Source organism: Neoarius graeffei, chromosome 24, assembly GCF_027579695.1.
Source record: "Neoarius graeffei isolate fNeoGra1 chromosome 24, fNeoGra1.pri, whole genome shotgun sequence".
Classification (NCBI taxonomy): domain Eukaryota; kingdom Metazoa; phylum Chordata; class Actinopteri; order Siluriformes; family Ariidae; genus Neoarius; species Neoarius graeffei.
This window is the reverse complement of record NC_083592.1, coordinates 42,308,270-42,331,566: the sequence shown is the minus strand read 5'-3', so window position 1 is coordinate 42,331,566 and position 23,297 is coordinate 42,308,270. Positions and strand designations below refer to the sequence as shown.

Here is a 23,297-nt window from a genome sequence, read left to right as displayed (position 1 = left end):
AAGCGTCACAGCGGTGACTAACGCAGGTGCTCATGCTGAGCTCGCCTTTGTTTCGTTAAAACCCACCTGAGCCTCAGGCTAAAGTCATCTTTCTTATCCCAAATTTGGCCACACACTCTCACAGCACATTAAACCATCAGAGTGGGTGTTAGCAGTTAGATTGATAGCCGGCACAGGACACGCACGACCTCATAGCAGGATCGCAGAGGCTCCATCTCCCGCTTTAGGGAACATTTAGAAAATCCTCCTGACCTCCCGCTGACGAGATAAAAATCTCCCGCCCGCCCTTAAAATCTTAATTTCCCTGAGGGAACCTGCCCAAAGGGATCAATAAAGTTTAATCTAATCTAATGTACTACACATGATTAGAAAATATATATAACTTGATGCGTTTATGTTGACGAAAATTAATAGCTGACTTTCCGCTTTTCGTGTGTCTGACATTGTATGGGTGGACTCAAGTGTGTACCCCGTGGTATATGCCATAATGGGGGGATTGGAGTGAATGCCGGAGGCATCCACGTGCAGATCAAGTGCGCGTATGAATCAAGCAGAATTCGGTACGCCGCAGCGTACACACTTGAGCCCACCCAATGTCTTAGCAGTTACCGATGAAGCATACAGATGGCGCTATTAATGATACGCGCGAGAGAACGAGAAAACCCGCGACACTCAACCATTTTGTTTGTTTTTTTGCGTCTGCATTTATCGCCTGCTCGTCTTTAACTTTGTGTTCTCTTGAATGAGATAATGAAACGAAGTTCCGTTGGTGGAAATGGCGAAAGCCGAACTACGAAGAAAAAATATCAGAAAATCACCAAGATAAAGTTCGTTTCGCCCGTCGCGATGGTCGCCAGGGACAAATGGCAGACTATTTTGGACGGTAGCAAGACGACCCTATATCTGACAAGGCTAGATCACCAGACCAGACGTAAGATTCTAACGAACTTGTCTGACTTTTTTTTTTTTTTTGTCTGACTTTTACTAAGAATATGATTAGAAGAACATTATCATCTACCATTGGCAATTTATAATATTACAGTATATACAACCCCGATTCCAAAAAAGTTGGGACAAAGTACAAATTGTAAATAAAAACGGAATGCAATAATTTAAAAATCTCAAAAACTGATATTATATTCACAATAGAACATAGACAACATATCAAATGTTGAAAGCGAGACATTTTGAAATTTCATGCCAAATATTGGCTCATTTGAAATTTCATGACAGCAACACATCTCAAAAAAGTTGGGACAGGGGCAATAAGAGGCTGGAAAAGTTAAAGGTACAAAAAAGGAACAGCTGGAGGACCAAATTGCAACTCATTAGGTCAATTGGCAATAGGTCATTAACATGACTGGGTATAAAAAGAGCATCTTGGAGTGGCAGCGGCTCTCAGGAGTAAAGATGGGAAGAGGATCACCAATCTCCCTAATTCTGTGCCGACAAATAGTGGAGCAATATCAGAAAGGAGTTCAACAGTGTAAAATTGCAAAGAGTTTGAACATATCATCATCTACAGTGCATAATATCATCAAAAGATTCAGAGAATCTGGAAGAATCTCTGTGCGTAAGGGTCAAGGCCGGAAAACCATACTGGGTACCCGTGATCTTCGGGCCCTTAGACGGCACTGCATCACATACAGGCATGCTTCTGTATTGGAAATCACAAAATGGGCTCAGGAATATTTCCAGAGAACATTATCTGTGAACACAATTCACCGTGCCATCCGCCGTTGCCAGCTAAAACTCTATAGTTCAAAGAAGAAGCCGTATCTAAACATGATCCAGAAGCGCAGACGTCTTCTCTGGGCCAAGGCTCATTTAAAATGGACTGTGGCAAAGTGGAAAACTGTTCTGTGGTCAGACGAATCAAATTTGAAGTTCTTTATGGAAATCAGGGACACCGTGTCATTCGGACTAAAGAGGAGAAGGACGACCCGAGTTGTTATCAGCGCTCAGTTCAGAAGCCTGCATCTCTGATGGTATGGGGTTGCATTAGTGCGTGTGGCATGGGCAGCTTACACATCTGGAAAGACACCATCAATGCTGAAAGGTATATCCAGGTTCTAGAGCAACATATGCTCCCATCCAGACGACGTCTCTTTCAGGGAAGACCTTGCATTTTCCAACATGACAATGCCAAACCACATACTGCATCAATTACAGCATCATGGCTGCGTAGAAGAAGGGTCCGGGTACTGAACTGGCCAGCCTGCAGTCCAGATCTTTCACCCATAGAAAACATTTGGCGCATCATAAAACGGAAGATACGACAAAAAAGACCTAAGACAGTTGAGCAACTAGAATCCTACATTAGACAAGAATGGGTTAACATTCCTATCCCTAAACTTGAGCAACTTGTCTCCTCAGTCCCCAGACGTTTACAGACTGTTGTAAAGAGAAAAGGGGATGTCTCACAGTGGGAAACATGGCCTTGTCCCAACTTTTTTGAGATGTGTTGTTGTCCATGAAATTTAAAATCACCTAATTTTTCTCTTTAAATGATACATTTTCTCAGTTTAAACATTTGATATGTCATCTATGTTCTATTCTGAATAAAATATGGAATTTTGAAACTTCCACATCATTGCATTCCGTTTTTATTTACAATTTGTACTTTGTCCCAACTTTTTTGGAATCGGGGTTGTATTATGTATTATAAATTGCCAATGGTCTACCGTTGGCAATTTATAATAGTCATTATTGACATTAACATTGACTTTAGGCATACACAGCAAATTCCTCAGTGTTGAATTAACACTGTCAGAGTTAATTTGTGTCCAGTTGGACATAAACATAGTAGGGTGTTAAATCAACACTGGGGATTTTGCTGTGTATTAAAGTTTGTTCTATAGTCACTGAATTTATCTAGATCTGTTACTATTAATAAGATTTAACTGACAAGAAATGTGGTGAATCATTCATGTAATATATATATATATATATATATATATATATATATATATATATATATATACACACACACACACACACACACACACACACACACACACACATTACATCATTTTATGCACAAAAAAAAATATATATATATATATATATATATATATATATATATATATATATATATATATATATATATAAAACTCGCCTTCGTGTCTACTGCGCTCAAACTTGTCTCCCTCTGAGCTACTCGCAGAGAGGGAGAGTCTCCCTCTTTGCAATTTCCCCAAGTTGGAGCCTCTGGGATCGGATGTGGTTTTTGTTTTTTGAGGTGATATTATGGGATATATATAATTTTTTCACTGAAAACGATCCCTACTTTGGGTAAATGATTGAAAGATTACTAAGAGCACTCAGTTTTCTGTGGCCAAGAGTGACACGCTGATTGGGAACGTATCCCTGTCAGAAACCTGTCATGATTTACTGAACTGAAAGAAAAAGAGGAACCCACATTTTTCCACTATTATGCTACCTCGGCGTCAGCTGAATTAGAGTTCTGCATATGCAATGTATTTGGAGAAAGAGCTCAAGATTGAAAGGCCGTGGACTTGTTTCAGATTTTCTGTTTCGTTCTGCGCTTGTTACCATTTTCACATCCCTACAGACAGTAGATCTGATGGTCACTTTACTGTAGTTATGTGGGTGTGACTGGTTATGAGGACACAGAGATCTTGACGTTGCTAGTTTCGTTTAGGTCTATTTTTTTCATCTCTTGTAGCATATCTCCGAACTCAACATGGAATCCGTGACCTTAGATTAACATTGCATGCTGATAATGTGGTGGCAGCGATGATTGATTTGATTCTCGACTGACCTCAGAGAAGCCGAGGACGATGCTTGGTTTGTCTGTAATCTTAATAACCCATTATGTTTAGCTCTCATGAGACTGTAGTCAAGTCAGCCACAGTACGGTAGATGCTGGAGTGTGCATATATACAGGGTTTTACGGTAAACCCCGGGCACTTGGGGAAAGAAGCTGCTGCTCTTTTTAGTTTTGGTTAAGAAAATTTTACATGCCCAGATTCTTATTAATTACTGTCCAGAATGTTTATCCTGTGAGTATGGTATTCATTACAATAATGAACATCTCAGTTCGGTAATTTTACAACGAGGCCACCAATGACGGCGTCGCTCACTCCGGCCCCGTCTAGTCCAGAAGGAACAATCTAAAGTGCGCCACCTTGCACAGTAAATGTTTCAAGCTATATATGAAAGCTATATACACCCTTGCAATACCGACCTATTTGCCAGAAAGAATCCAAAACAGCGAGGAACTGTCCGAGAAGAAGCGATTTTTGCTGAACTGCTCATTAAGACTTAATTAGTCCGTAACTTCATTAATAATTGTAATTCAGCAAATCTGGGTAGAAGTTATGTGCACCCTAGGTGCCCCTACCTTCATGCCAGAAAGAAGAAAAATCAGTGAAGAATTGAGAGAGAAGAAGCGATTTGTGTGAAACGTGGACGATGACAGATGACACGAGGGCGTAAGCTCATCGCCTGTCGGCCGGATGAGCTAATAACTAGATAACGTAGATTGCAGACTTCACTAAAGTAAACTGTTTTAACCCTGGTTACAACTCGCTCTGGTGCAAAGCTGAAATGAAGAGCTCTCACCCACTCACTGTCAAATCAGGTTATGTATCTCAGGCTGATCTGTCTGTCTCTTTTCATCCTGCAGAAAACAGTAGACTGCATGACCACCATGTCCGTTCCCTCCACCCTGGTGAAATGTCTGTATCTGTTCTTCGACCTGCCTCACATGCCTGAGGTCCCCGGCGCCACCCAGACCGAACTGCCCCTAGCTGACCGCCGAGCTCTGCTGCAGAAGGTCTTTGTTCAGGTGAGTCATTTGGACGTAAAAGTTACTCAAATAATACTTTCTCTCATGGCGGAATGTTTTATCCTGGTGATGAGAGATGATGAAATTGTGTCCTGTTCAAGGTTTGGTTAAAGAGGAAGCTCCGTACAAAGCAGCAGACATGGATCTTTTATACCAAGACTAGGTCCTCGTTAGAGATTCTTCATTCCTGTTCGACAAACTCTCTTCGGTCGTGATTTGCAGGAAGAAAAAGAGTCCAAGCTGCAACAGGCTTTCCCTTCAAAACCCAATTGAATTATTCGTTCATAAATCTTCAGTAAACACCTTTATTCTGGTCCAGGGTGTCTGCGGATCCTTAAAAAGTCTGATATACAGTATATGGCGTTTAAGGCCATATTTTATATGTTTATAGCCTTATATTTTGCTAATATTTCGAAGTGTGGCATTCATTTTCATATGGGTGGCATTAAATTTCATCGGGGCACAAAAATATATTTTTTTTCCGTGCTAACATTGTTCAAACAGCGCACGTCAATGTGTAACAAGAAGATGGCAAAAAGACCGCTCTGTACCTAAAAGTACAGGCGTCACACAACACTTAGGGGGCAGTGTTTTCCTTATAGTGTTGTGGGAAAAGACGAAGAAGTGGTTTCTTTAGCGTGGCAGACATGTAGGATGGGGAAGTGTCAGTTTAGGGACAAGTGGCTTGAGGACCAGAAATCAGGGCTTTGAACCAGAATTTTTTTCCTATTGGTTCGTTCCGAACAGAAACGGAATTTTAACGTTTCCGGTTTTGGGTTCCACCATTAAATAGACGTTCCCGAACCGGTTAGAACAAAAAAATTTCGTTCCCGGAACAGTTAATTACGTTCCCTGTCAGCGGTTTAACAAATGGCTATAAAATTATGTCTCTGTCTCATCCAGCTTAAGCCAAATGTAGGCTAATTCTATTACAACCTTCATTAAATAAGACAAGAAATAATTCAAAACAATTATTATTTCAAATGTTGGCGATTTGGATTCTCAGTATGTCTTCCCATCTACACAAACAGAAAAAGTGCCAAAAATGAAAGAGAATTCGTTTAGTGTGTTACCAAAGGCTAGTCAGGCCCTATGCATTGATAGGCTAACAGAGGTTAACGTCATTTAATGTTCGCGAGCCTCTCATTAACGTGGACAAATATATTGATATCGTGTTTGAAATTGACGTTTTCGAATAACGATAGACTGCAATATTTACCTCTTATTTAAGATGTGGAGACGTGATAGTAGTCCACCCTCCCGCTCTCTCCATTCAGTCAGCGAACGTCACACAGGAAGTGAACCCCAGCGGGTCATAGAAACTTGCGCAGGAGAAGAATGACTTTTTTATTTGTAGGCTACGGGAACTTTGAGGAGCGAAATAAAAACCGGTATTAACCGGTTACCATTATTTTTAATAAGCGTTTCTGTTCCGGAACATAAAAAATAATAAAGTTTCTGGTTTCGTTTCTGTTCCATGTGAAATAGAAAAAGTTCCCGGTTTTCGTTTTCGTTCCTTGAACCGGTTCAAAGCCCTGCCAGAAATATAGCGGTTGGTTGTCAAAAGCAACGTCTGAAAATGAAGCTCGGTGTAAAAACTGCAAGAAAGACATAAAGTTGGGAACAGTGGGCTCTACTGCCCTTGCTCACATGAAAGGGGAAAAGCATAAACGCTTTGCCGCCAGTCAGGTAACAACAGTTCCCATGCAGATATTTGCAGCACCGGTTGCAAACATTAGCGCAAAGCTCACTTTCCCTTCGGTGCCTACTTCTCCCAGCACAAGTGCCTTCGGTGCTTTCGCCTCGACCGCTACACTTAAGGCTGAAATACTGTGGGTTCTGCAAACGATTGACCGACACCACTCCTACAATTCAAACGAAGACGTGGGCACCGTCTTCAGGGCAATGTTCCCTGATTCTGAATATGCAAAATCGTTTACTAGTGGGAAAGACAAGATTCTGTTCGTAAACTGGAGATGCACTGATTAAAATATAAATATGCTTTGACCATAATAGCCTAGAGTCTGATTTTTTAAAAATATATTTTTCCCCACGGTAGTGGTCTTATTTTTTTATTCTCACAGGTCTTAAAATGGCCTTAAAAAGTATTATTTTTGGTTATCAGAAATGTGCAGATACCCTGTGGTCAAGGTCGTGGTGGATCCAGAGTCTATCCCGAGAACACGGGGCGTGAGGCAGGAATACACTGTGGGCATTTTTAATATCCAGCTGTGCATTTTTAATTCACAAAGAAATAACATCGTCCCTGGCTAATTTAGTTTTCAAAAGTGAACTTGAACCAGTTTGGCTTGCAAAAGGTTATTTGCTTTAGTGTAGGGCTTTTCAAAGTGTGGGGCGCGCCTCCCCTAGGGGGCGCCAGAGTTCTTCAGGGGGGGCGCAACGTGAGGAAAAATAAACCAGAATAAGCTACTATTGTGGACATTTAGCGAACTTCAGCTAGCCTTTGCCAGAGACAAAATGGACCGATTTTTAGTACCTAAAGCTACAGTGAGTGAGGAGACAGAGTCTGGGCCAAGCAAAAAAAGAAGGAAGTATGACCACGATTATTTAAAGTTTGGATTTTCATGGACTGGATCTGAAGATGCTCCACTGCCACAGTGTGTTGTCTGCCAAGAGGTGCTAGCTAACCATGCTATGAGATGTTTAAAATGTGTAAAACAAGATGTTTTAAAAAAAAAGCACACGTTTAAAATGTGTAAAAAAAAGATGTTTTAATAAAGCTCATATGTTTTAAATGTGTGAAAAAGATGCTTTCAAAAAGCACAGATGTTTAAAATGTGTAAAAGAAAAAAAATAATGTGTACAGCAACCATTTTTTTTTAAATACGAATGGAACATTAAGTATAGCAACAACAAAAATTATCGGGGGGGGGGCGCTGTTGTTTATTTGCTCTCTGAGGGGGGGCTCACTCTCCCACACTATTACCCCTTTTCCACCAAATCAGTTCCAGGGCTGGTTCGGGGCCGGTGCTGGTTCACAACTCGTTCAACTCGCGAGCCAGCTGAGAACCAGTTTGCTTTTCCATCGCTCGCGGTGCTAAGAGAAGACGCGTCATTACATCGCTGTATACGTGAGTTACGTCGTTGTATACGTGAGTTACGTCGCTGTATACGTGAGTTACGTCGCTACGTTTGCATAAACCTTGGCGCAAATATCGAAGCAAAAACAACACGGAAGAAGCAGCAGCAACAACAATAATAATAATGGATGACTTCGCATTTGTACAGCTGCTGCTTCTTGTCACTTAAAAATGGCGATCTTTCGCGGTCTTGTTATTGTTGTCGGTCTTAACAACTCTGCCCTCCTGCTGACGTAAGCGGTTCTTTCCTCTGGCCCAGCAGAGAGTTGGTGCTAGCCTGGAACCGTTTTTTCTGGCCCCAGAGCCAGTTCTTTGTCAGTGGAAACAGAAAACCCAGTTCCAAACTAAGCACTGGCCCCGAACCAGCCCTGGAACTGCTTTGGTGGAAAAGGGGCATATGAAAACCCCTGATTTAGTGCTTTCTCAGCTAAAGCAGCCATGAGACCTAATGCAAATAAAATGCACCCAGTGGGGCGCCAGGTTGCCGAAGGGAGAGAACATATCTGACCTGTGAGACGACCGATGAACCAAATCTTGCTTATTGTGGTCAATTCTGACAGATTTGCCTCCTGTTAAATAAATCAGCAGAGGTGGATCAAGTACCCAACTTCATTACAGATCCCGCTGGTTAAACGTTACTCCGATACAAGTGAAAGTTGTCGAGTCAAATTTTTACTTAAGTTAAAGTACTGAAGTACTTGCTTTTAAAAATACTTAAGTATTAAGGCCAATTTATGCTGACAACCCAGTCCTCGCAGATGGCGTCGCAGATAGCGTCTGCGTAGCCCCCCCACCTTCGCAGACGCTCTGCGCGCACCTCCCAAAAATTGTGACCACCGCAGAAGCCTCGCAGACAGCGTCGCAGACAAGAGGGCTCTGATTGGTCCACTCTACATCCGCTGTACACGCACTTCCGCTTCCCTACTTTCCCGGTTTGTTTTGTTTTCACGACCGCCATTTTTAAAAACACGAGCGAAAATGGAGCAGCACGAAGAACGGTTGATTGAGGAAGTGAGGAAGTACGTACATCTATACGACTCCAGTTCTAGTCATTATAAGTAACCGGAGGATAAACACTCCACTAACCACACCCACCAACTACTCCTAGCGATTTCGCAACTTCGTGCCCCCTTGCGTTGTGGCGGTGAATAACATCGCGCACGCCTATTACTCCCCGCTCAACGATAAATTACAACTGTCTGCAAAAAGCTATCTGCGAAAGCCTTGTCGCAAGAGCATGCAGAGGCCCTTAAAAGTACATTTTCTGTCAACGCATTGTTGTATTACTGCCACAACGCTTACAAAACCGAATGCCTTTGAAGCAACCGACTGGATTTACTGACTAACTTGTAGAACCTGTAGAATAAACACCTGGTAGAGTGTTGCAAAATGAAACACAAGTGAACTGAAAAAGAACCATTGTTCTTTTGTCCCCACCCCCACAGAGCAGCATGGTAGTGTTCTGACCCGGCTCTGGCAGTGTGTGCACTCATGTATGTGTATGTTAATCAGGAAGACAGTGGAATAGCTGTAAATGCAGCTTGCTCAGAAAATAAAAATGACAATCCAACCTGCTTAAAACCCAAGTCCACACCACGAGCTTAATAACTGCCCAACAGCAACACTGCTTTAAGCAAGACAGGAAAAAAAAATGCAAGACCATCTGACATCAAAACAAAAAATGCCAACAATTTGCTGTGACTGACCAGTACAATACTGTCCATCTCACAGGTCTCACGTGCGCGTGTGCGCATTCAAGCATATATGTATCTGCCTGTGGAATCATGGTGGTTTAATATTCAGCTAGGTAGTCAGTGAAGCTCCACCTGACACGCTAGCAAACTCTTTTCAAACTCGAAATCATATTGTGTAGCTAACGTTACTAGAAAAGAAAGATTTCTACATTTTGTTTATTTGGCAAGATTAAGCTAAAACCTTTTTCTGAAAGCACTTCAGATAAGTTAATATTATTCATGTTAGCATAACTCTGTGTTTACATGCTAACTAACGGTGTCCAAGTTAATTAGCTATGTGTTAACGTTAGCCGTGGACAAGGCGATGGCAAGTTGGCGGGCAAATCCATAGAAAGTCATTTGACTAACCAGACTGCATAGCTATTGCGACGTTATCGCTCGCTCTAAAAACACAGACCACTTCATTGCAAGCTTTCTCTCGGAATAAACCGCTTACATTCCTCAATATGCTTCCGCAGGTCGGACGGCGAGTTTTCGAGCGATAGCCACGAGTGCGTGCGTTCCCCAGAAGAACCGCCTCCTTCCATTCTGCCATCAACTGATCGTGTTAAATGATGTTGCGGAGAAATCATTGATCTTGATTTTATACAGTCGATGGACGTGACGTGACCCTAGTGATTACTGATAGGCTGTCTCGGTGTCACCTGCGGAAAAACCAATCACGTTTTAGAAAAGAAAAGATAAAAAAATCCACTTTCAAAGCTTCTTCAGAGTAACAAGGACCTTGGTAGAAATGTAGTGGAGTAAAAAGTACGGTATTTGCCTTTCAAATATAGTGAAGTTGCTAAAAAAATTAATGCTGAAATTACAGATGCTCAAAGTGTACTTAAGTACAGTGCTCAAGTAAATGTACTTCGCTACTGTCCATCTCCTGTAAATCAGTAAATCTATGACCGTGCAAACCGAGAGGGAGCTTCTTGTCTAATTGTGCCATGCGTGTGAGATTTGTGGATTCTTGTGTTCTATGTATTAAGTTAAATATGTAGAGATGCTCATGCTCAGACCATTTTTTTTTGGGGGGGGGGCTTTTTTCACCTTTATTGGATAGGACAGTGTAGAGACAAGACAGGAAATGAGTGGGGGAGAGAGACGGGGAGGGATTGGGAAATGACCTCGGGTTGGAATCGAACCCGGGTCCCCGGATTTATGGTATGGCGCCTTGGCCACCTGAGCCACAACGCCCCCTATGCTCAGACCATTTTAGTAGAATCAGCTTCACATGGATTGCTTAGAATGACCAGGGATGTGATTTTTTCGCGAATTCGCGGAATTCCGCTTTTTTCACCTCAAAACTTGAAAAAAAAAAAGTTTCCGATTTTTCCCTCAAATCTACATTCGTATCCTATTCGTTCCGACTTGGTTTGAAAGATGGCAGCCTCGGATTTGCATCTTTACGCCTCGATCACGGAGGCTGCCATCTTTCAACTCTGTTTGAAGTGAGCGCATTCATTGGTTGTTACAGAGCGATGGGCCAATCACGTACCTCGTTTCATCTCATTGACGTAATTACGTCATTTACGCAATTACATCATTGAGATGAAACGAGGTACGTGATTGGCCCATCGCTCTGTAACAACCAATGAACGCGCTTGTTAGATAGCTGTACGTAAGCTCGCTTCAAACAGAGTTGAAAGATGGCAGCCTCCGTGATCGAGGCGTAAAGTGCGCATGAGTGAGAGAGTGCACGCGCGCGAGAGAGCGCGAGCGAGCGCGCGCGCGAGTGAGAGCGAGCGAGAGAGAGAGAGAGCGCGCGAGCGAGTGGGAGTGCGTGCGAGTGTGTGTGTCAGAGTTGCATGTTGACCATTAAATTGGCTTGAATTTGTTAATCATGACAAGTTTTTTCTTGTGTGTTTGCTTGCCATTTTAGTACAATTTTTAAGTCAGAAAACCCCAAAACCCAGGAGCTTCGGGGGGCTTCCCCCCTTGTCCCCCCACCAGGGTGCTGCCCTGGACCAGCTGGGGGCCGCAGGTCCCCAGACCCCCGCCTAAAATTTTCAGATAATTTCACCAGCCCAAAATCACATCCCTGAATGACACACCTAGGGCAACTTTAGACTACAGTCTCACTACAGCTCGCGATGGGTTTGGGAATACTTGGCGATGAAAAGTTGGTAGCATCGCCACCAATCGTGCGATGCACGGCGAATCTTCTCCGAGCGTCGCGAGTTGTTTTTTGGTGTCTCCACCTCGTGAGTGGCCGAAAATGTTCAATGCATGGATTGAAATTTGGTGGCGCTGATTTCGTCGGCCAACTAAGCGGTGAATACTCACAGATGGGTTTGGGAATACTTTCTGAAGCTCGGGGACGCATCGCCACCAAAACGCCTCGTTTTCATCGATAGCCCATCACAAGCTGTTGAGTAACCGTCACCTTAAATGTGTAGTGTGGGTTTATTTTAGTGCTGTCAAAAATGTCGCGTTATTAACGCGTTAACTTGACTCAATTTTAACGGCGATAATTTTTTTATCGCGAGATTAACACTCTGTGACATGATGTAGGTTTTTCATAAGCTTTTGAAACTGCCAGGAACTTGGAACAGAGACTTTGCTTAGAAAAACGATAGCAGCTAGACTGTAATGCCACGCCCCGCACAGCCAGAGTCCTCTGCCCTCCCCCGAAGAGCCACGGTGCTCGGCTTAGGTTTCGTTTTCCCATCGTAGTTCGAACGGTGAGCAAGCCCATTCACTTTTTTATGCTGATAAAAGAATTACAATGGTTTTTCATGTGACAAAAATGTGCGATTAAATTGCGATTAATCGTGAGTTAACTGACAGTCGCGACATTAATCGCGATTAAATATTTTAATCGCTTGACAGCACTAGTTTATTTATTTATTTTATTCTGCATTTCAAAGCATATACAGGGTGTTTCAAAAAAAAATCTCTATTATTTGAGATGTAAATATCCCAGAAACTACATAGTCTAGGCGAATGAAACTGAACAAGTTTAATGTTGAGCAATATAAGATTTATTCCTCAAAATTTGAATGAGAGATTCAAAAGTATGTGGATTCCATGAACGATTTCACAAATTTTCAATATTCGCCCCGCCTGAGACACGGCACTGAACGAGATGCAACTTGTAGGGTTTCATTCGCAAACGTTTCCTCAGGACATGCCAAACTGTCGTCGGAGGAATCCGCGTCTCCAGGCTTGCTCTTCTTGGGGCTTCGCAAGAGTTTTTCACGAACCCGCTCGACCGTCTCTTCCGATGCTGATGGTCGTCCAGATCCTTTTGTCCTGTCCAGACAGCCTTCCTCTTTGAGCTTTTTGTGCCGTGTCTAAATCTGCATTGCAGTTGGTGCGTTTTTAGAGAATTCTTTCATAAATGCACGCTGCACAGTCTTGTTCGACTGTGTTCGAGCGCACTCTAGCACACACAACGCCTTTTCTTTTCCAGTGAATGGCATTTCTATACCTAAAGAGATAGATAAAAACATAATTTTGACCTGTTTCCATACATGCTGTTAAAATTTGAGGTCGATTGAATGAGCATTGGCAAAGTTTGTGAAATGATATCAAATTTTTTTTGAAACACCCCTGTATTGTTTCCTGAAAATTCTCAACCATGTCTTGATGTCACCGAGACAAAAGGCTTGATTTCTTGTTTGAGGTCACTTGGTTTTGAAACGCTTTCTCCACGAGTTACTCCACAGTAAACCTGTAATTTAGCGTGTTGTGTGTTCACAGTTCAAGTGCTCTGAAGCCATGACAGCGGTGACGCCGTGGTTGCACCTGTGCTTTGTTCTTGAACAGACTTGAGGATCCGCTGTCCAAAAACGTGACCTGTTTTTTTGTGTTCACGTTATGGGTCTGTTTATATATACAATTTTTTTGCATTTATTACATGGTTTAATAGAAAGTGGTGTAGCACTTATTTTGTCTCTTCTCCCCCCCAAAAAAAACCCAAACAAACAAAACACAGTAATGTTCAAAAGTCCTAGGTCAGGGCTTTTCAAATTGTGGGGCGCGCTTCCCCTAGGGGGTGCCAGAGTTCTTCAGGGGGGGCGCAACGTGAGGAAAAATAAACCAGAATAAGCTACTATTGCGGACATTTAGCGAACTTCAGCTAGCCTTTGCCAGAGATAAAATAGATCGATTTTTAGTACCTAAAGCTACAGTGAGTGAGGAGACAGAGTCTGGGCCAAGCAAAAAAAAAAAGAAGGAAGTATGAGCACGATTATTTAAAGTTTGGATTTTCATGGACTGGATCTGAAGATGCTCCACTGCCGCAGTGTGTTGTCTGCCAAGAGGTGCTAGCTAACCATGCTATGAGATGTTTAAAATGTGTAAAACAGGATGTTTTAAAAAGCACAGATGTTTAAAATGTGTAAAAGAAAAATAAAAATGTGTACAATAACCATTTTTTAAAAATACGAATGGAACATTAAGTATAGCAACAAAAATTGTCGGGGGGGGGCGCTGTTGTTTATTTGCTCTCTGGGGGGAGGCGGACTCTCCCACACTTTGAAAACCCCTTTCTTCGGTACCCTGTTTTTGTTTTTGTTTTTTTGTTAGTTTGTATGTGAGAGAGAAAACATTGTTATAGATTTCTATTTTACGACTTCTACATTCTCGAATTAGGACAAAAACATTTTAGAGTCCAAGCATTCGTTTTCCAGCACAAAATTAAATGTTAGAGGAAAAAAAAAGTTTGTATCTGAGCAGCATGCTACATAAGGGAGCACTTTTCAGATTAAAAAAGAAAACATAATGAAGGCTGCTGGGTTTTGGTGCGAAATGAAGAAGCGAGTGTGACAGTCAAAGTGTCCAGAACAGGGGTGGGCAATTATTTTTTCCCTGGGGCCACATGAGAAATAGAAAATTTTGTGGAGGGCCGGACCAAAAGGCTGAACTAAATTCTGCATAATATTAATTGTATTTCTTTTTATAAAGCAGTAAATAACATTGTTTTTACAAGCTGCTAAGACTGGTAAGAGGATGGAAAAAACGAGGTTGCCTTACAAAAAATGTCATTTATTCAATCAAAGTTCCCAAAACAATGGTTAACAAAATGTGAACGTTTGTACCTTTTTTTTTTTTTCAGTCACATTCAGCCCAAAACACAATAAAGACATCACAATATTTACTCCAAATATCAAGCAAGATACAGTCCATGTTTTGTTGAAAGCCCTGCATTCGGCATCTACCTTTCTTCTTTTTGCGGACATTTTGGGGGCTTAAGTCTTATTGTGACCTGCTCCCAACAACGTCGATTCGGTGTAGGTATCAGATCTACAGATCGGCTCGGGCTCCGGCGCCTGCTGGTGACATCACACTATGTGATTGGCTGGACTGTTTGAAGGATGACGTACAAGTTTGTGGTTTTTCTTTCGATTACGTTCATTATGTCTTATATTGAATATTGTTAGTTTTTTCTTTTTTATCAGACATCTAATTTTTTAGGTTTGTTTATCTGACATGTTTCGATGTACGACTGTCGTCTTCCTCAGAGTGTCACCGGATGTTATTGGTGGCGCATCTTTTATCAGCTGATGTTTCCGAAGGCGTGGAAGAAATGGTACAAACGTTCACATTTTGTTAGCCGTTGTTTTGGGAACTTTGATTGAATAAATGACATTTTTTGTAAGGCAACCTCGTTTTTTCCATACTCTTACCAGTCTTAGCAGCTTGTAAAAACAATGTTATTTACTGCTTTATAAAAAGAAATACAATTAATATTATGCAGAATTTAGTTCAGCCTTTTGGTCCGGCCCTCCACAAAATTTTCTGTTCCTCATGTGGCCCCATGGAAAAAATAATTGCCCACTTCTGTTCTGGACACTTTGATTGTCACTCACTTCTTCATTCATTCACGCCTTCGGAAACATCAGCTGATAAAAGATGCGTCACCAATAACATCCGGTGACACTCTGAGGAAGACGACAGTCGTATGTCGAAACATGTCAGGTAAACAAACCTAAAAAATTAGATGTCTGATAAAAAAGAAAAAACTAACAAGTTTGTGGTTGGTCTGGACAAATTACGGAAGTAGTTATCGCGGGATTAGGTTTCATGTCATGTTCATGTCGCGTGCATTGCGTTTTTGTTGAACACAACTTCAGAATAAAAGCAATGCACATTCAGTCCATGCATGAGGTAAAATTAGAAAATACGTTTATTTTGTAATTTCTAATTAACCTTACGCGGGCCGGCCAGAATGAACCAAAGGGCCGGATGCGGCCCGCGGGCCGTAAAATGCCCAGGTCTGGTCCAGAAGAACTGTGGCTGGTTCTGTCAGATGCTCAGTAAAACCTACAGCTCATTTCCGCATAAAACTGCCCTCACTGTACCTCAGACTGCCTTTTTTTTTTTTTTTTTTGGTAAAGCAAAGGGTCGTCTCACACCAAATATCGACTTTGTTGCATTTATTATGGCTTACTGCTCTTTGTTTTATTTATTTATTTATTTATTTATTTATTTATTATAAATGCTGAAACTTTTTTTTAAAGCCATTTTTGGTCTCCTGCATTTCGTTACATGTGCCTAAGGCTTTTGCACAGCACTGTATGTATGTTGTATCTTTAAACTGGTGAACATGCATGTATAAACCTGCACTGTCCCCATAACGGTGGTGAACAATTTCCCCCTCAGATCTTGGTGAAGCTGTGCAGTTTTGTGTCTCCGGCTGAAGAACTGGCGCAGAAGGATGACCTGCAGCTGCTCTTCAGTGCCATCACGTCCTGGTGTCCTCCTCACAACCTGCCCTGGAGGAAGAGCGCCGGCGAGGTGCTCATGACAATCTCCAGACACGGCCTCAGCGTCAACGTCGTCAAATACATCCACGGTAATTTCAGACTTTCATGCTTACAGCAACCAGGAAGTTGTTAACCACGGTAACCACAAAATCTGCTTTCGCACATCAGTTCAGCTGCATTGAGTTTTCCTTTTAGTTTAAGTTACATGAACACAGGTTAGAAAAGTCAGTTCTTGGCCTTTTTTTTTTTCTCCCTCCCCCGACAGCATTTGCTTCGTAATCTGTATATCGTTATTAAATCGGGCGATGGTAATTACATACTACTCGAGGCTGAGGCTCGAAGCTTATGAAGCGCTTTGTCTTTGCAATTACAGCTTAATGTTCACGCTTGGCGGAGTCCTATTTATTTATTTATTTATTTATTTATTTGCTCTATCGCAGTACTTGCTCATGCATGCGTACTGCTGACGTCTTCTGCCTTCTGAACTCAGGATTGTTCACGCCGACTTCTGTTTTAATTCCTGATGACCTCATTTATGACCTCATTGTTTCAGAGAAAGAATGTTTATCGACCTGCATCCAGAACATGCAGCAGTCAGATGATCTCTCACCGCTGGAGATCGTAGAGATGTTTGCTGGGTTGTCATGCTTCCTGAAAGATTCCAGCGACGTGTCTCAGACCCTATTGGACGATTTCCGCATGTGTCAGGGCTACACGTTCCTGACCGACCTGATGCTCAGGTATATCCTGCAGTACATACTGTAGCTAATAGTTATGGAACAACTGGGTATCTCGTATTTATGAGATGTGTTGCTCTTGAAAGGAGAACTGAAGGCACATTTTTTTAATCAAAATTCTATTTCTCATTTTATAAAATGTAGGAGTCCATTTTCGATCGCTATTTTGTCGCTGCTATAGCAAGTTATGAGTGTTTGAAATATGTAATATATCAGTCCGTATGTTAAAGCAACGACCGTAAACAAGATTCGCTGAGACCTGTGCGAGACATCGTAGGACGGAAGTAAAATGTACAGCGGAAATCAAAGCGACCAACATCCGCCAATGTTGTCAGAAGACGCGCGCGCCCTGTTTCGAATGCTGATGTAATCAAGTCGGAAGTTTTCCGTGTCCGAAATCGCTCCCTACTCACTATATAAGGCACTATGTAGTGGAGACGCCATTTTGTAGCGCTGTCCGAACCCTTAGTGAGGATTATGTGGGAAATGCGCTCAGTATAATGTGTATTTATTACAAAAATACATGCATTTATTATTTTGAAAACCCACCAACCGCCTGATCTGGCACGTTTTAATTGTGCGACAGTAATGACGTAAATACCAGCACGACGGACTCGTCCTTATCCGGTTGTCTTTCCAACTTGTCTCTACTCCACGTTGGTTGGAAGTTGTATGGAATAATCTCCATGTCACGTATGCGAGGGAGGCGGATGTATGTGCAGAAGTATAGTGTGTGTGTAGTTCAAAAAGGAGAATACAGGCAAAAGGGTCGGTCAAGACGCAAAAAGTACATCAAAGGCTAAGCGAGGACAAGAACGAGAAACAGGCACAAGGATCATGAAACAGGAAATCAAGACAATGGATAGAAAGGCATATTGTAATACTTCGCAATGCAAATGCATCAGCACAGTCCTTAAATAGGCAAACACAGTTCCTTAATTGAGCTCAGGTGCGTCTTGTTCACGGCACGCGTGCTGGAGTCCACTCGGCGCACGCGCCACAGCGCGCAGGACTGACAGTCCATCACTGATGAAGCTGGCAAATCTCGAAATTAATCTAAATTGGGATGATATGGCGAACTGGCCGCTGTGTAAACGGTTTTCAAAATGGCAGCGCTGACACTTCATGTTTGAAGTCTCACACAAGTCTCGTGAAGATCGCGCGGATAAGCGACACCTGCCGTGGACCAAAAGAGCTCCATTCAACATGGCTAAAAACCAAAAAGGCCGATAAGTGTAATTTCATTTTTTTTGCGGTTGGGTTTCCATCAAATCCAGCACTCTAATTGGCTGGCGAGCGGGTCTGTATCCTACGATACGGACCCCAGTTATGGACCTCTGGTGACTCGCTTGTTCACAACAGCAAACGTGGTAGCATTTTTTGTCAACATTTATCTTTTTTTATTAAGATTTATTTATAAGATTATCAAAAATCTTAAATTTTTGCCAGCATTTCTCAGGAGAATAGCATTAATTTTACAGCATGGATAGCGATAACGACAGTGTTCACAGCGAAAGTGAGTGAAAAAACCTGTAACTGTTGCTAACGCCGAGCAAAAACATGGCTGAATCCTGAATGATTCAATTTTGTATAAATAGGGGACTACATAGGCGGCAAAATGTAGTTTTTTTTCCTGCCATGGAAGTGCACTTGTATACCGAGGAGGAAGCCATTTGCATTACAGCCATGAATGAGGATTCAAAATGGCGGCTCGGCTTGGTTTTCCCTTTCGGGCGCTCTCGTTTTCTGTTAGAATTTGGTAAAGAAAAAAATAAATATATATTATTTACCAGCTTAAGGTCGGTCCGTATGGTGAAATACTGTGACCACGGCCCAGAGGGCCTCGCTCAGTACTTTCAAGACCTCAGTCATGGTATTTCATGATATGGACCTCCCAGCTGGTAAATAACATGTATATAATATGCCAATACGAGTCACGATATAAGGTTAATAAAACCGAAAACGTAACTGAATAGTATGTTAATTAAGAAATAAAGCAAGTTTTAAAATGACTTCAGTTCCCCTTTAAAAGTTGTTTGTTCGTAAATAAATAAATGGTTGGCAAATCGCTGTGGTCTTGAACTCGTTTTATATCAGTACTGAGATCAGTGTTGATTTGTCTGTACCTCCAGATTGGAGCAGGCCAAAGAGGACGAAGCCAAAGATGCTCTGAAGGACCTGGTGAACTTGGTGACTGCTTTGACCACGTATGGTGTGAGCGAGCTGAAACCCGCCGGACTGACCACCGGAGCACCCTTCCTGCTCCCTGGCTTTGTGGTCCCGCAGCCTTCTGGGAAAGGTTAGCTCAGTTCAGCAGGAAGTAGCAGATTGAAACGCTTGAGCTGCTGCAGTAAAACCACAAACATCAGCAGAGTTACAGAGGAAAGGAACCAGATACTTTAAGATATCGAGCACCACTGTGACTCTACATGAAACTATTTATACTTATAGATCCTTTGATTGGGGTGTGTGTGTGTTTTAAATACAGATGTTCATGCTAAACAGTTCCTTCCATTAGCAAGATGTTGACCGATAACATGCAGTTTGAACAGCTTGTTTCTTACAAATTGAGTTTATGAAGTATTTTTATAATACTAATAATGATTGGAAAAAAAAAATCATGAAAATTGACAGGGTTATAAGTGATTGGGGAAAAAGTCAGTTTTTCACGGATCATTCCGGATCAGTGATCCAGATCAGCACCAAAAGTCATAGCAATGTAATTCAGCCCAGACGTGTTATTCATGTGAAATCTGGAGATGATTGGTTGAAAACTGAGAGAAATAGTGTCCTAAAAAACGTTAGGAGACTAATAGATAGATAGATAGATAGATACTGTACACAAACAGTGGGGGAGGGGGTTGTTAATATAGGAATCGCCCTGTCCGTCTGTCCATGTGTCTTGTAAGCACACTTACTTACTTGGTCCTCTTCGGCCCGTGTGGGGCATAAGGCCAATAACAAGCGCCTCCACTTTTGACGGCCTTTAGCAAGATGTTGTGCCTCGCCCCTTGATCGATTTAACTCAGATAGCTCAGAGGAGTGATGGTGGTTCTCCAAGTGGTCTTGGGTCTTCCAGGGTGTGTCCACATTCGGGCAACTTTGGGGATCCACTGTTGGTCCATACGTAAGACATGCCCGAGCCATCTCATGCGTCGGTGTTTGATTTCATCTTTTTGTATACTGTAGCTCCCGGTTAGATATTACTGCTGGCCAGAAGATACCACAAATCCTTCTCAATTTTTTCATCTATTGTGAAAAACCGTCCAGCTTCCTCAGGTCACTCTGTACCACTCTCCAACATTCTGAGCCAGATAACAAAACTGACGTGACATTGCTGTTATATATTCAGATCTTCGTGCTTATAAGCACAACTCCTCTTAAACGGTTTGATTGATTTTCATGAAACTTGACATAGTTGCAGTTTACCACCTGAAGATGTTCATGAAGTAAAGTAATCCTGGTCCGATGTTTCAAAGGGGAGATGGTTCAACTTGTTCCCTTACATGTGGCAATATATGATGACCGGCTCGTAAGCGGGGGGTGTTCTGTAGTGAGTTTACTCACAGTTCTAGTTCAACTAAATTGCTGTACACACAATTGCAACGAGCATAAAAACAGACACTATAGATATAGGAAGTGGCTTTGTGTACTCGAAATATTAAAAAAAAAAATTCACTGCAGATAAGAAATTTTAATGTCCGATATGAATATACTGTGGGTTTTATTATTATTTTTTTGAACGCAACATGCTGCTGGTCCTGACACACGTACTTAAAAACCCTTAATTGGTGTAATTCTGTAGTTCTCTGCCTTTTAAGTAGCAGAATGTATGGAGTTACAGGCGTGCCATTTAAAAGAATAAATCTGTAAAAAAAAAAAAAAAAGACTACAAAGAAAATATAACAATTTTGAAAATCATTACATTCCAGGCATTTAGCAAACACTCTTATCCAGAGTAGCTTGGGAAGCAGTTGGGGGTTAGGTGCCTTGCTCAAGGGCACTTCAGCTATTCCTGCTGGTCCAGGGAATCGAACCAGCAACCTTTTGATCCTAAAGCTGCTTCTCTAACCATTAGGCCATGGCGTCCCCCAAAAATAAAAGAATAAGAGAATAAATCCTTTTTATCCCCCACCTAAACGAAGTTCCGTCCGTCCGATAATGTTTTCGTTTCCGGGCCATATCTTTAAAACTACTGAAGATATCTTCATGAAACTTTGTATACATATCAAGTAACATGTGAACTGGTGCCTTTTTGCTATTTTGGATTTTTTATTTTTTATTTTTAAGTATTTTTCACTTTTTTACATAAATAGATTTTGACTTGGTTTCTAATACTACGTTCAGACTGCAACCTGAAACGACCCATATCCGATTTGTTGTGAAATCCGATTTTTTTGTTAGGCCGTTCACATTACCAATTATATGAGACTTGTATGCGATCTCCAATATGAACGGAAAACGACCCAAAAGTGTCCCGCATGCGCAAATTGACACGTAAGAAGCACATATACGTAAGGTCATAATGTGGACATGTCACATGACGCCGGCCACTTCTTTTGTTGGCATCCTTAGCTTCTTTATATTTAGCACGAAGGCTCTTCACCTTTCGCTGGCACTGAAGCCAGGACCTCGTGTACCCGCACTCGGCCAGTGCTTTCGCTATTGTTTCAAAAACAGCGCGATTTTGGTATGATCTCTCCAATTTCCCCTGCATAGCTTTATCCTCCCAAATGTTAAGTAATTCAAGCACCTCACAGTCCCTCCATTGGGTGCCCTCGGAGGTTTCTGCAGCATCTCCATGGCCGCCTGCCGAGTTGTCGTCCGCCATTGTTGTTTTCCACCAAAGAGGCGGGATTAGCCAACGCAGAATAGTGACGTTTGTCTCTTGTTGATGACGTGTAGGTCGCATGAATGCGACCTGTCCGGTCAGACTGCAGTCGCATGTGAAAATAACGGATATGCATCGGAATTAGGACCACATATCCAAGCGGCCTGGGTCGCATGTGAAAAAAATCGGATCTGTGTCGTTCAGATTGTCAATAACAAATCGGATACAGGTCGCATATAGGCAAAAAAATCGGATATGGGTCGTTTCAGGGTGCAGTCTGAACGTAGTCTAAGAGCAGTGTTCGTTTCCGGAGCATATATCCAAAACTATTCATGATACGGATTTGAAACTTGGTATACATGTTAACGAGGTGATGTAGATGTGCCTTTTCATACTAAGAAATTTGAGATTTTTATTTTTCATGTTTCCATGGAAACAGTTTCGGACTTGGTCTCTCAAGTTCGTCTTAAGGGTAGGTTTTGTTTCCGGAGCAGAACTTGAAAACTATGAGTGCTACGGTCTTGAAAGTTGGTATATGTGTTGATTAAGTAATGTTATTGTGCCTTTTGATACTAAGAAATGTGAGATTTTAATTTTTAGCTCACCTGGACCAAAGGTCCGGTGGGTTTATGCCATGGGCTGCTGAGGTCAGTGTAAAGAGTTCGGGTTGGTTTCCTGCAGCAGAACTTGAAAAATGTGACAAACATTATATTGAAACCTGGTATATAGTTGGTATATAGGCTGTCTTCTTGTCGTTTTTTTTTTTCTATTGCTTTTTGCTCTTTCTTTTTAATTTGCGCTAGCAGCGCTGGTGCAAATTGTTACTCTCACACAGGATCTTTCTACTTTTATTATTTTCCTAATATTATAGGATGCTGTTTCTCTCTGTTTTCAACCAATTATCACCAAATTTCACACGCAGAATACCTCTGGACTGAATTAAGTTGCTATGACTTTTGGTACTGATCCGGATCACCAAACCAGAATCATCCATGAAAAATTGGCTTTTTTCTTCACTAAGCGTTATTCTCTATTTCTTACTGTTCCGGATTTATAGGGTACGGTGACCAAACGTTCCAGTTTGTAAGGGCTAGTGCAAATCATTGTGACTTTAGTCACAGCATCCATCCATCCATCTTTCTTTCGATGCTATTTCTCCCTCAGTTCTCAACCAATCATCTCTAGATTTCACATGAATAACACATCTGGGCTGAATTACATTGCTATGACTTTTGGTGCTGATCTGGATCACTGATCTGGAATGATCCGTGAAAAAACTGACTTTTCCTCAATCACTTATAACCCTGTCAATTTTCATGATTTTTTTTTTTTTCAATCAGCTTTATCCCCCGCTGGCTGAAAG

General features: G+C 41.8%; 1 protein-coding gene across 4 annotated transcripts in view; it reads left to right on the top strand.

Moving 5' to 3' along the window:
• Positions 1 to 23,297, top strand: part of wdfy3 (WD repeat and FYVE domain containing 3) — a 306,723-nt gene that overhangs the window by 87,232 nt on the left and 196,194 nt on the right. For all 4 annotated transcript variants that reach the window (XM_060907259.1, XM_060907258.1, XM_060907257.1 and 1 more), the window contains exons 5-8: positions 4,652 to 4,813; positions 16,263 to 16,455; positions 16,920 to 17,106; positions 19,236 to 19,402. In XM_060907259.1, the coding sequence (XP_060763242.1) occupies positions 4,652 to 4,813; positions 16,263 to 16,455; positions 16,920 to 17,106; positions 19,236 to 19,402 (709 nt within the window). The remainder of the gene's footprint in view (positions 1 to 4,651; positions 4,814 to 16,262; positions 16,456 to 16,919; positions 17,107 to 19,235; positions 19,403 to 23,297) is intronic.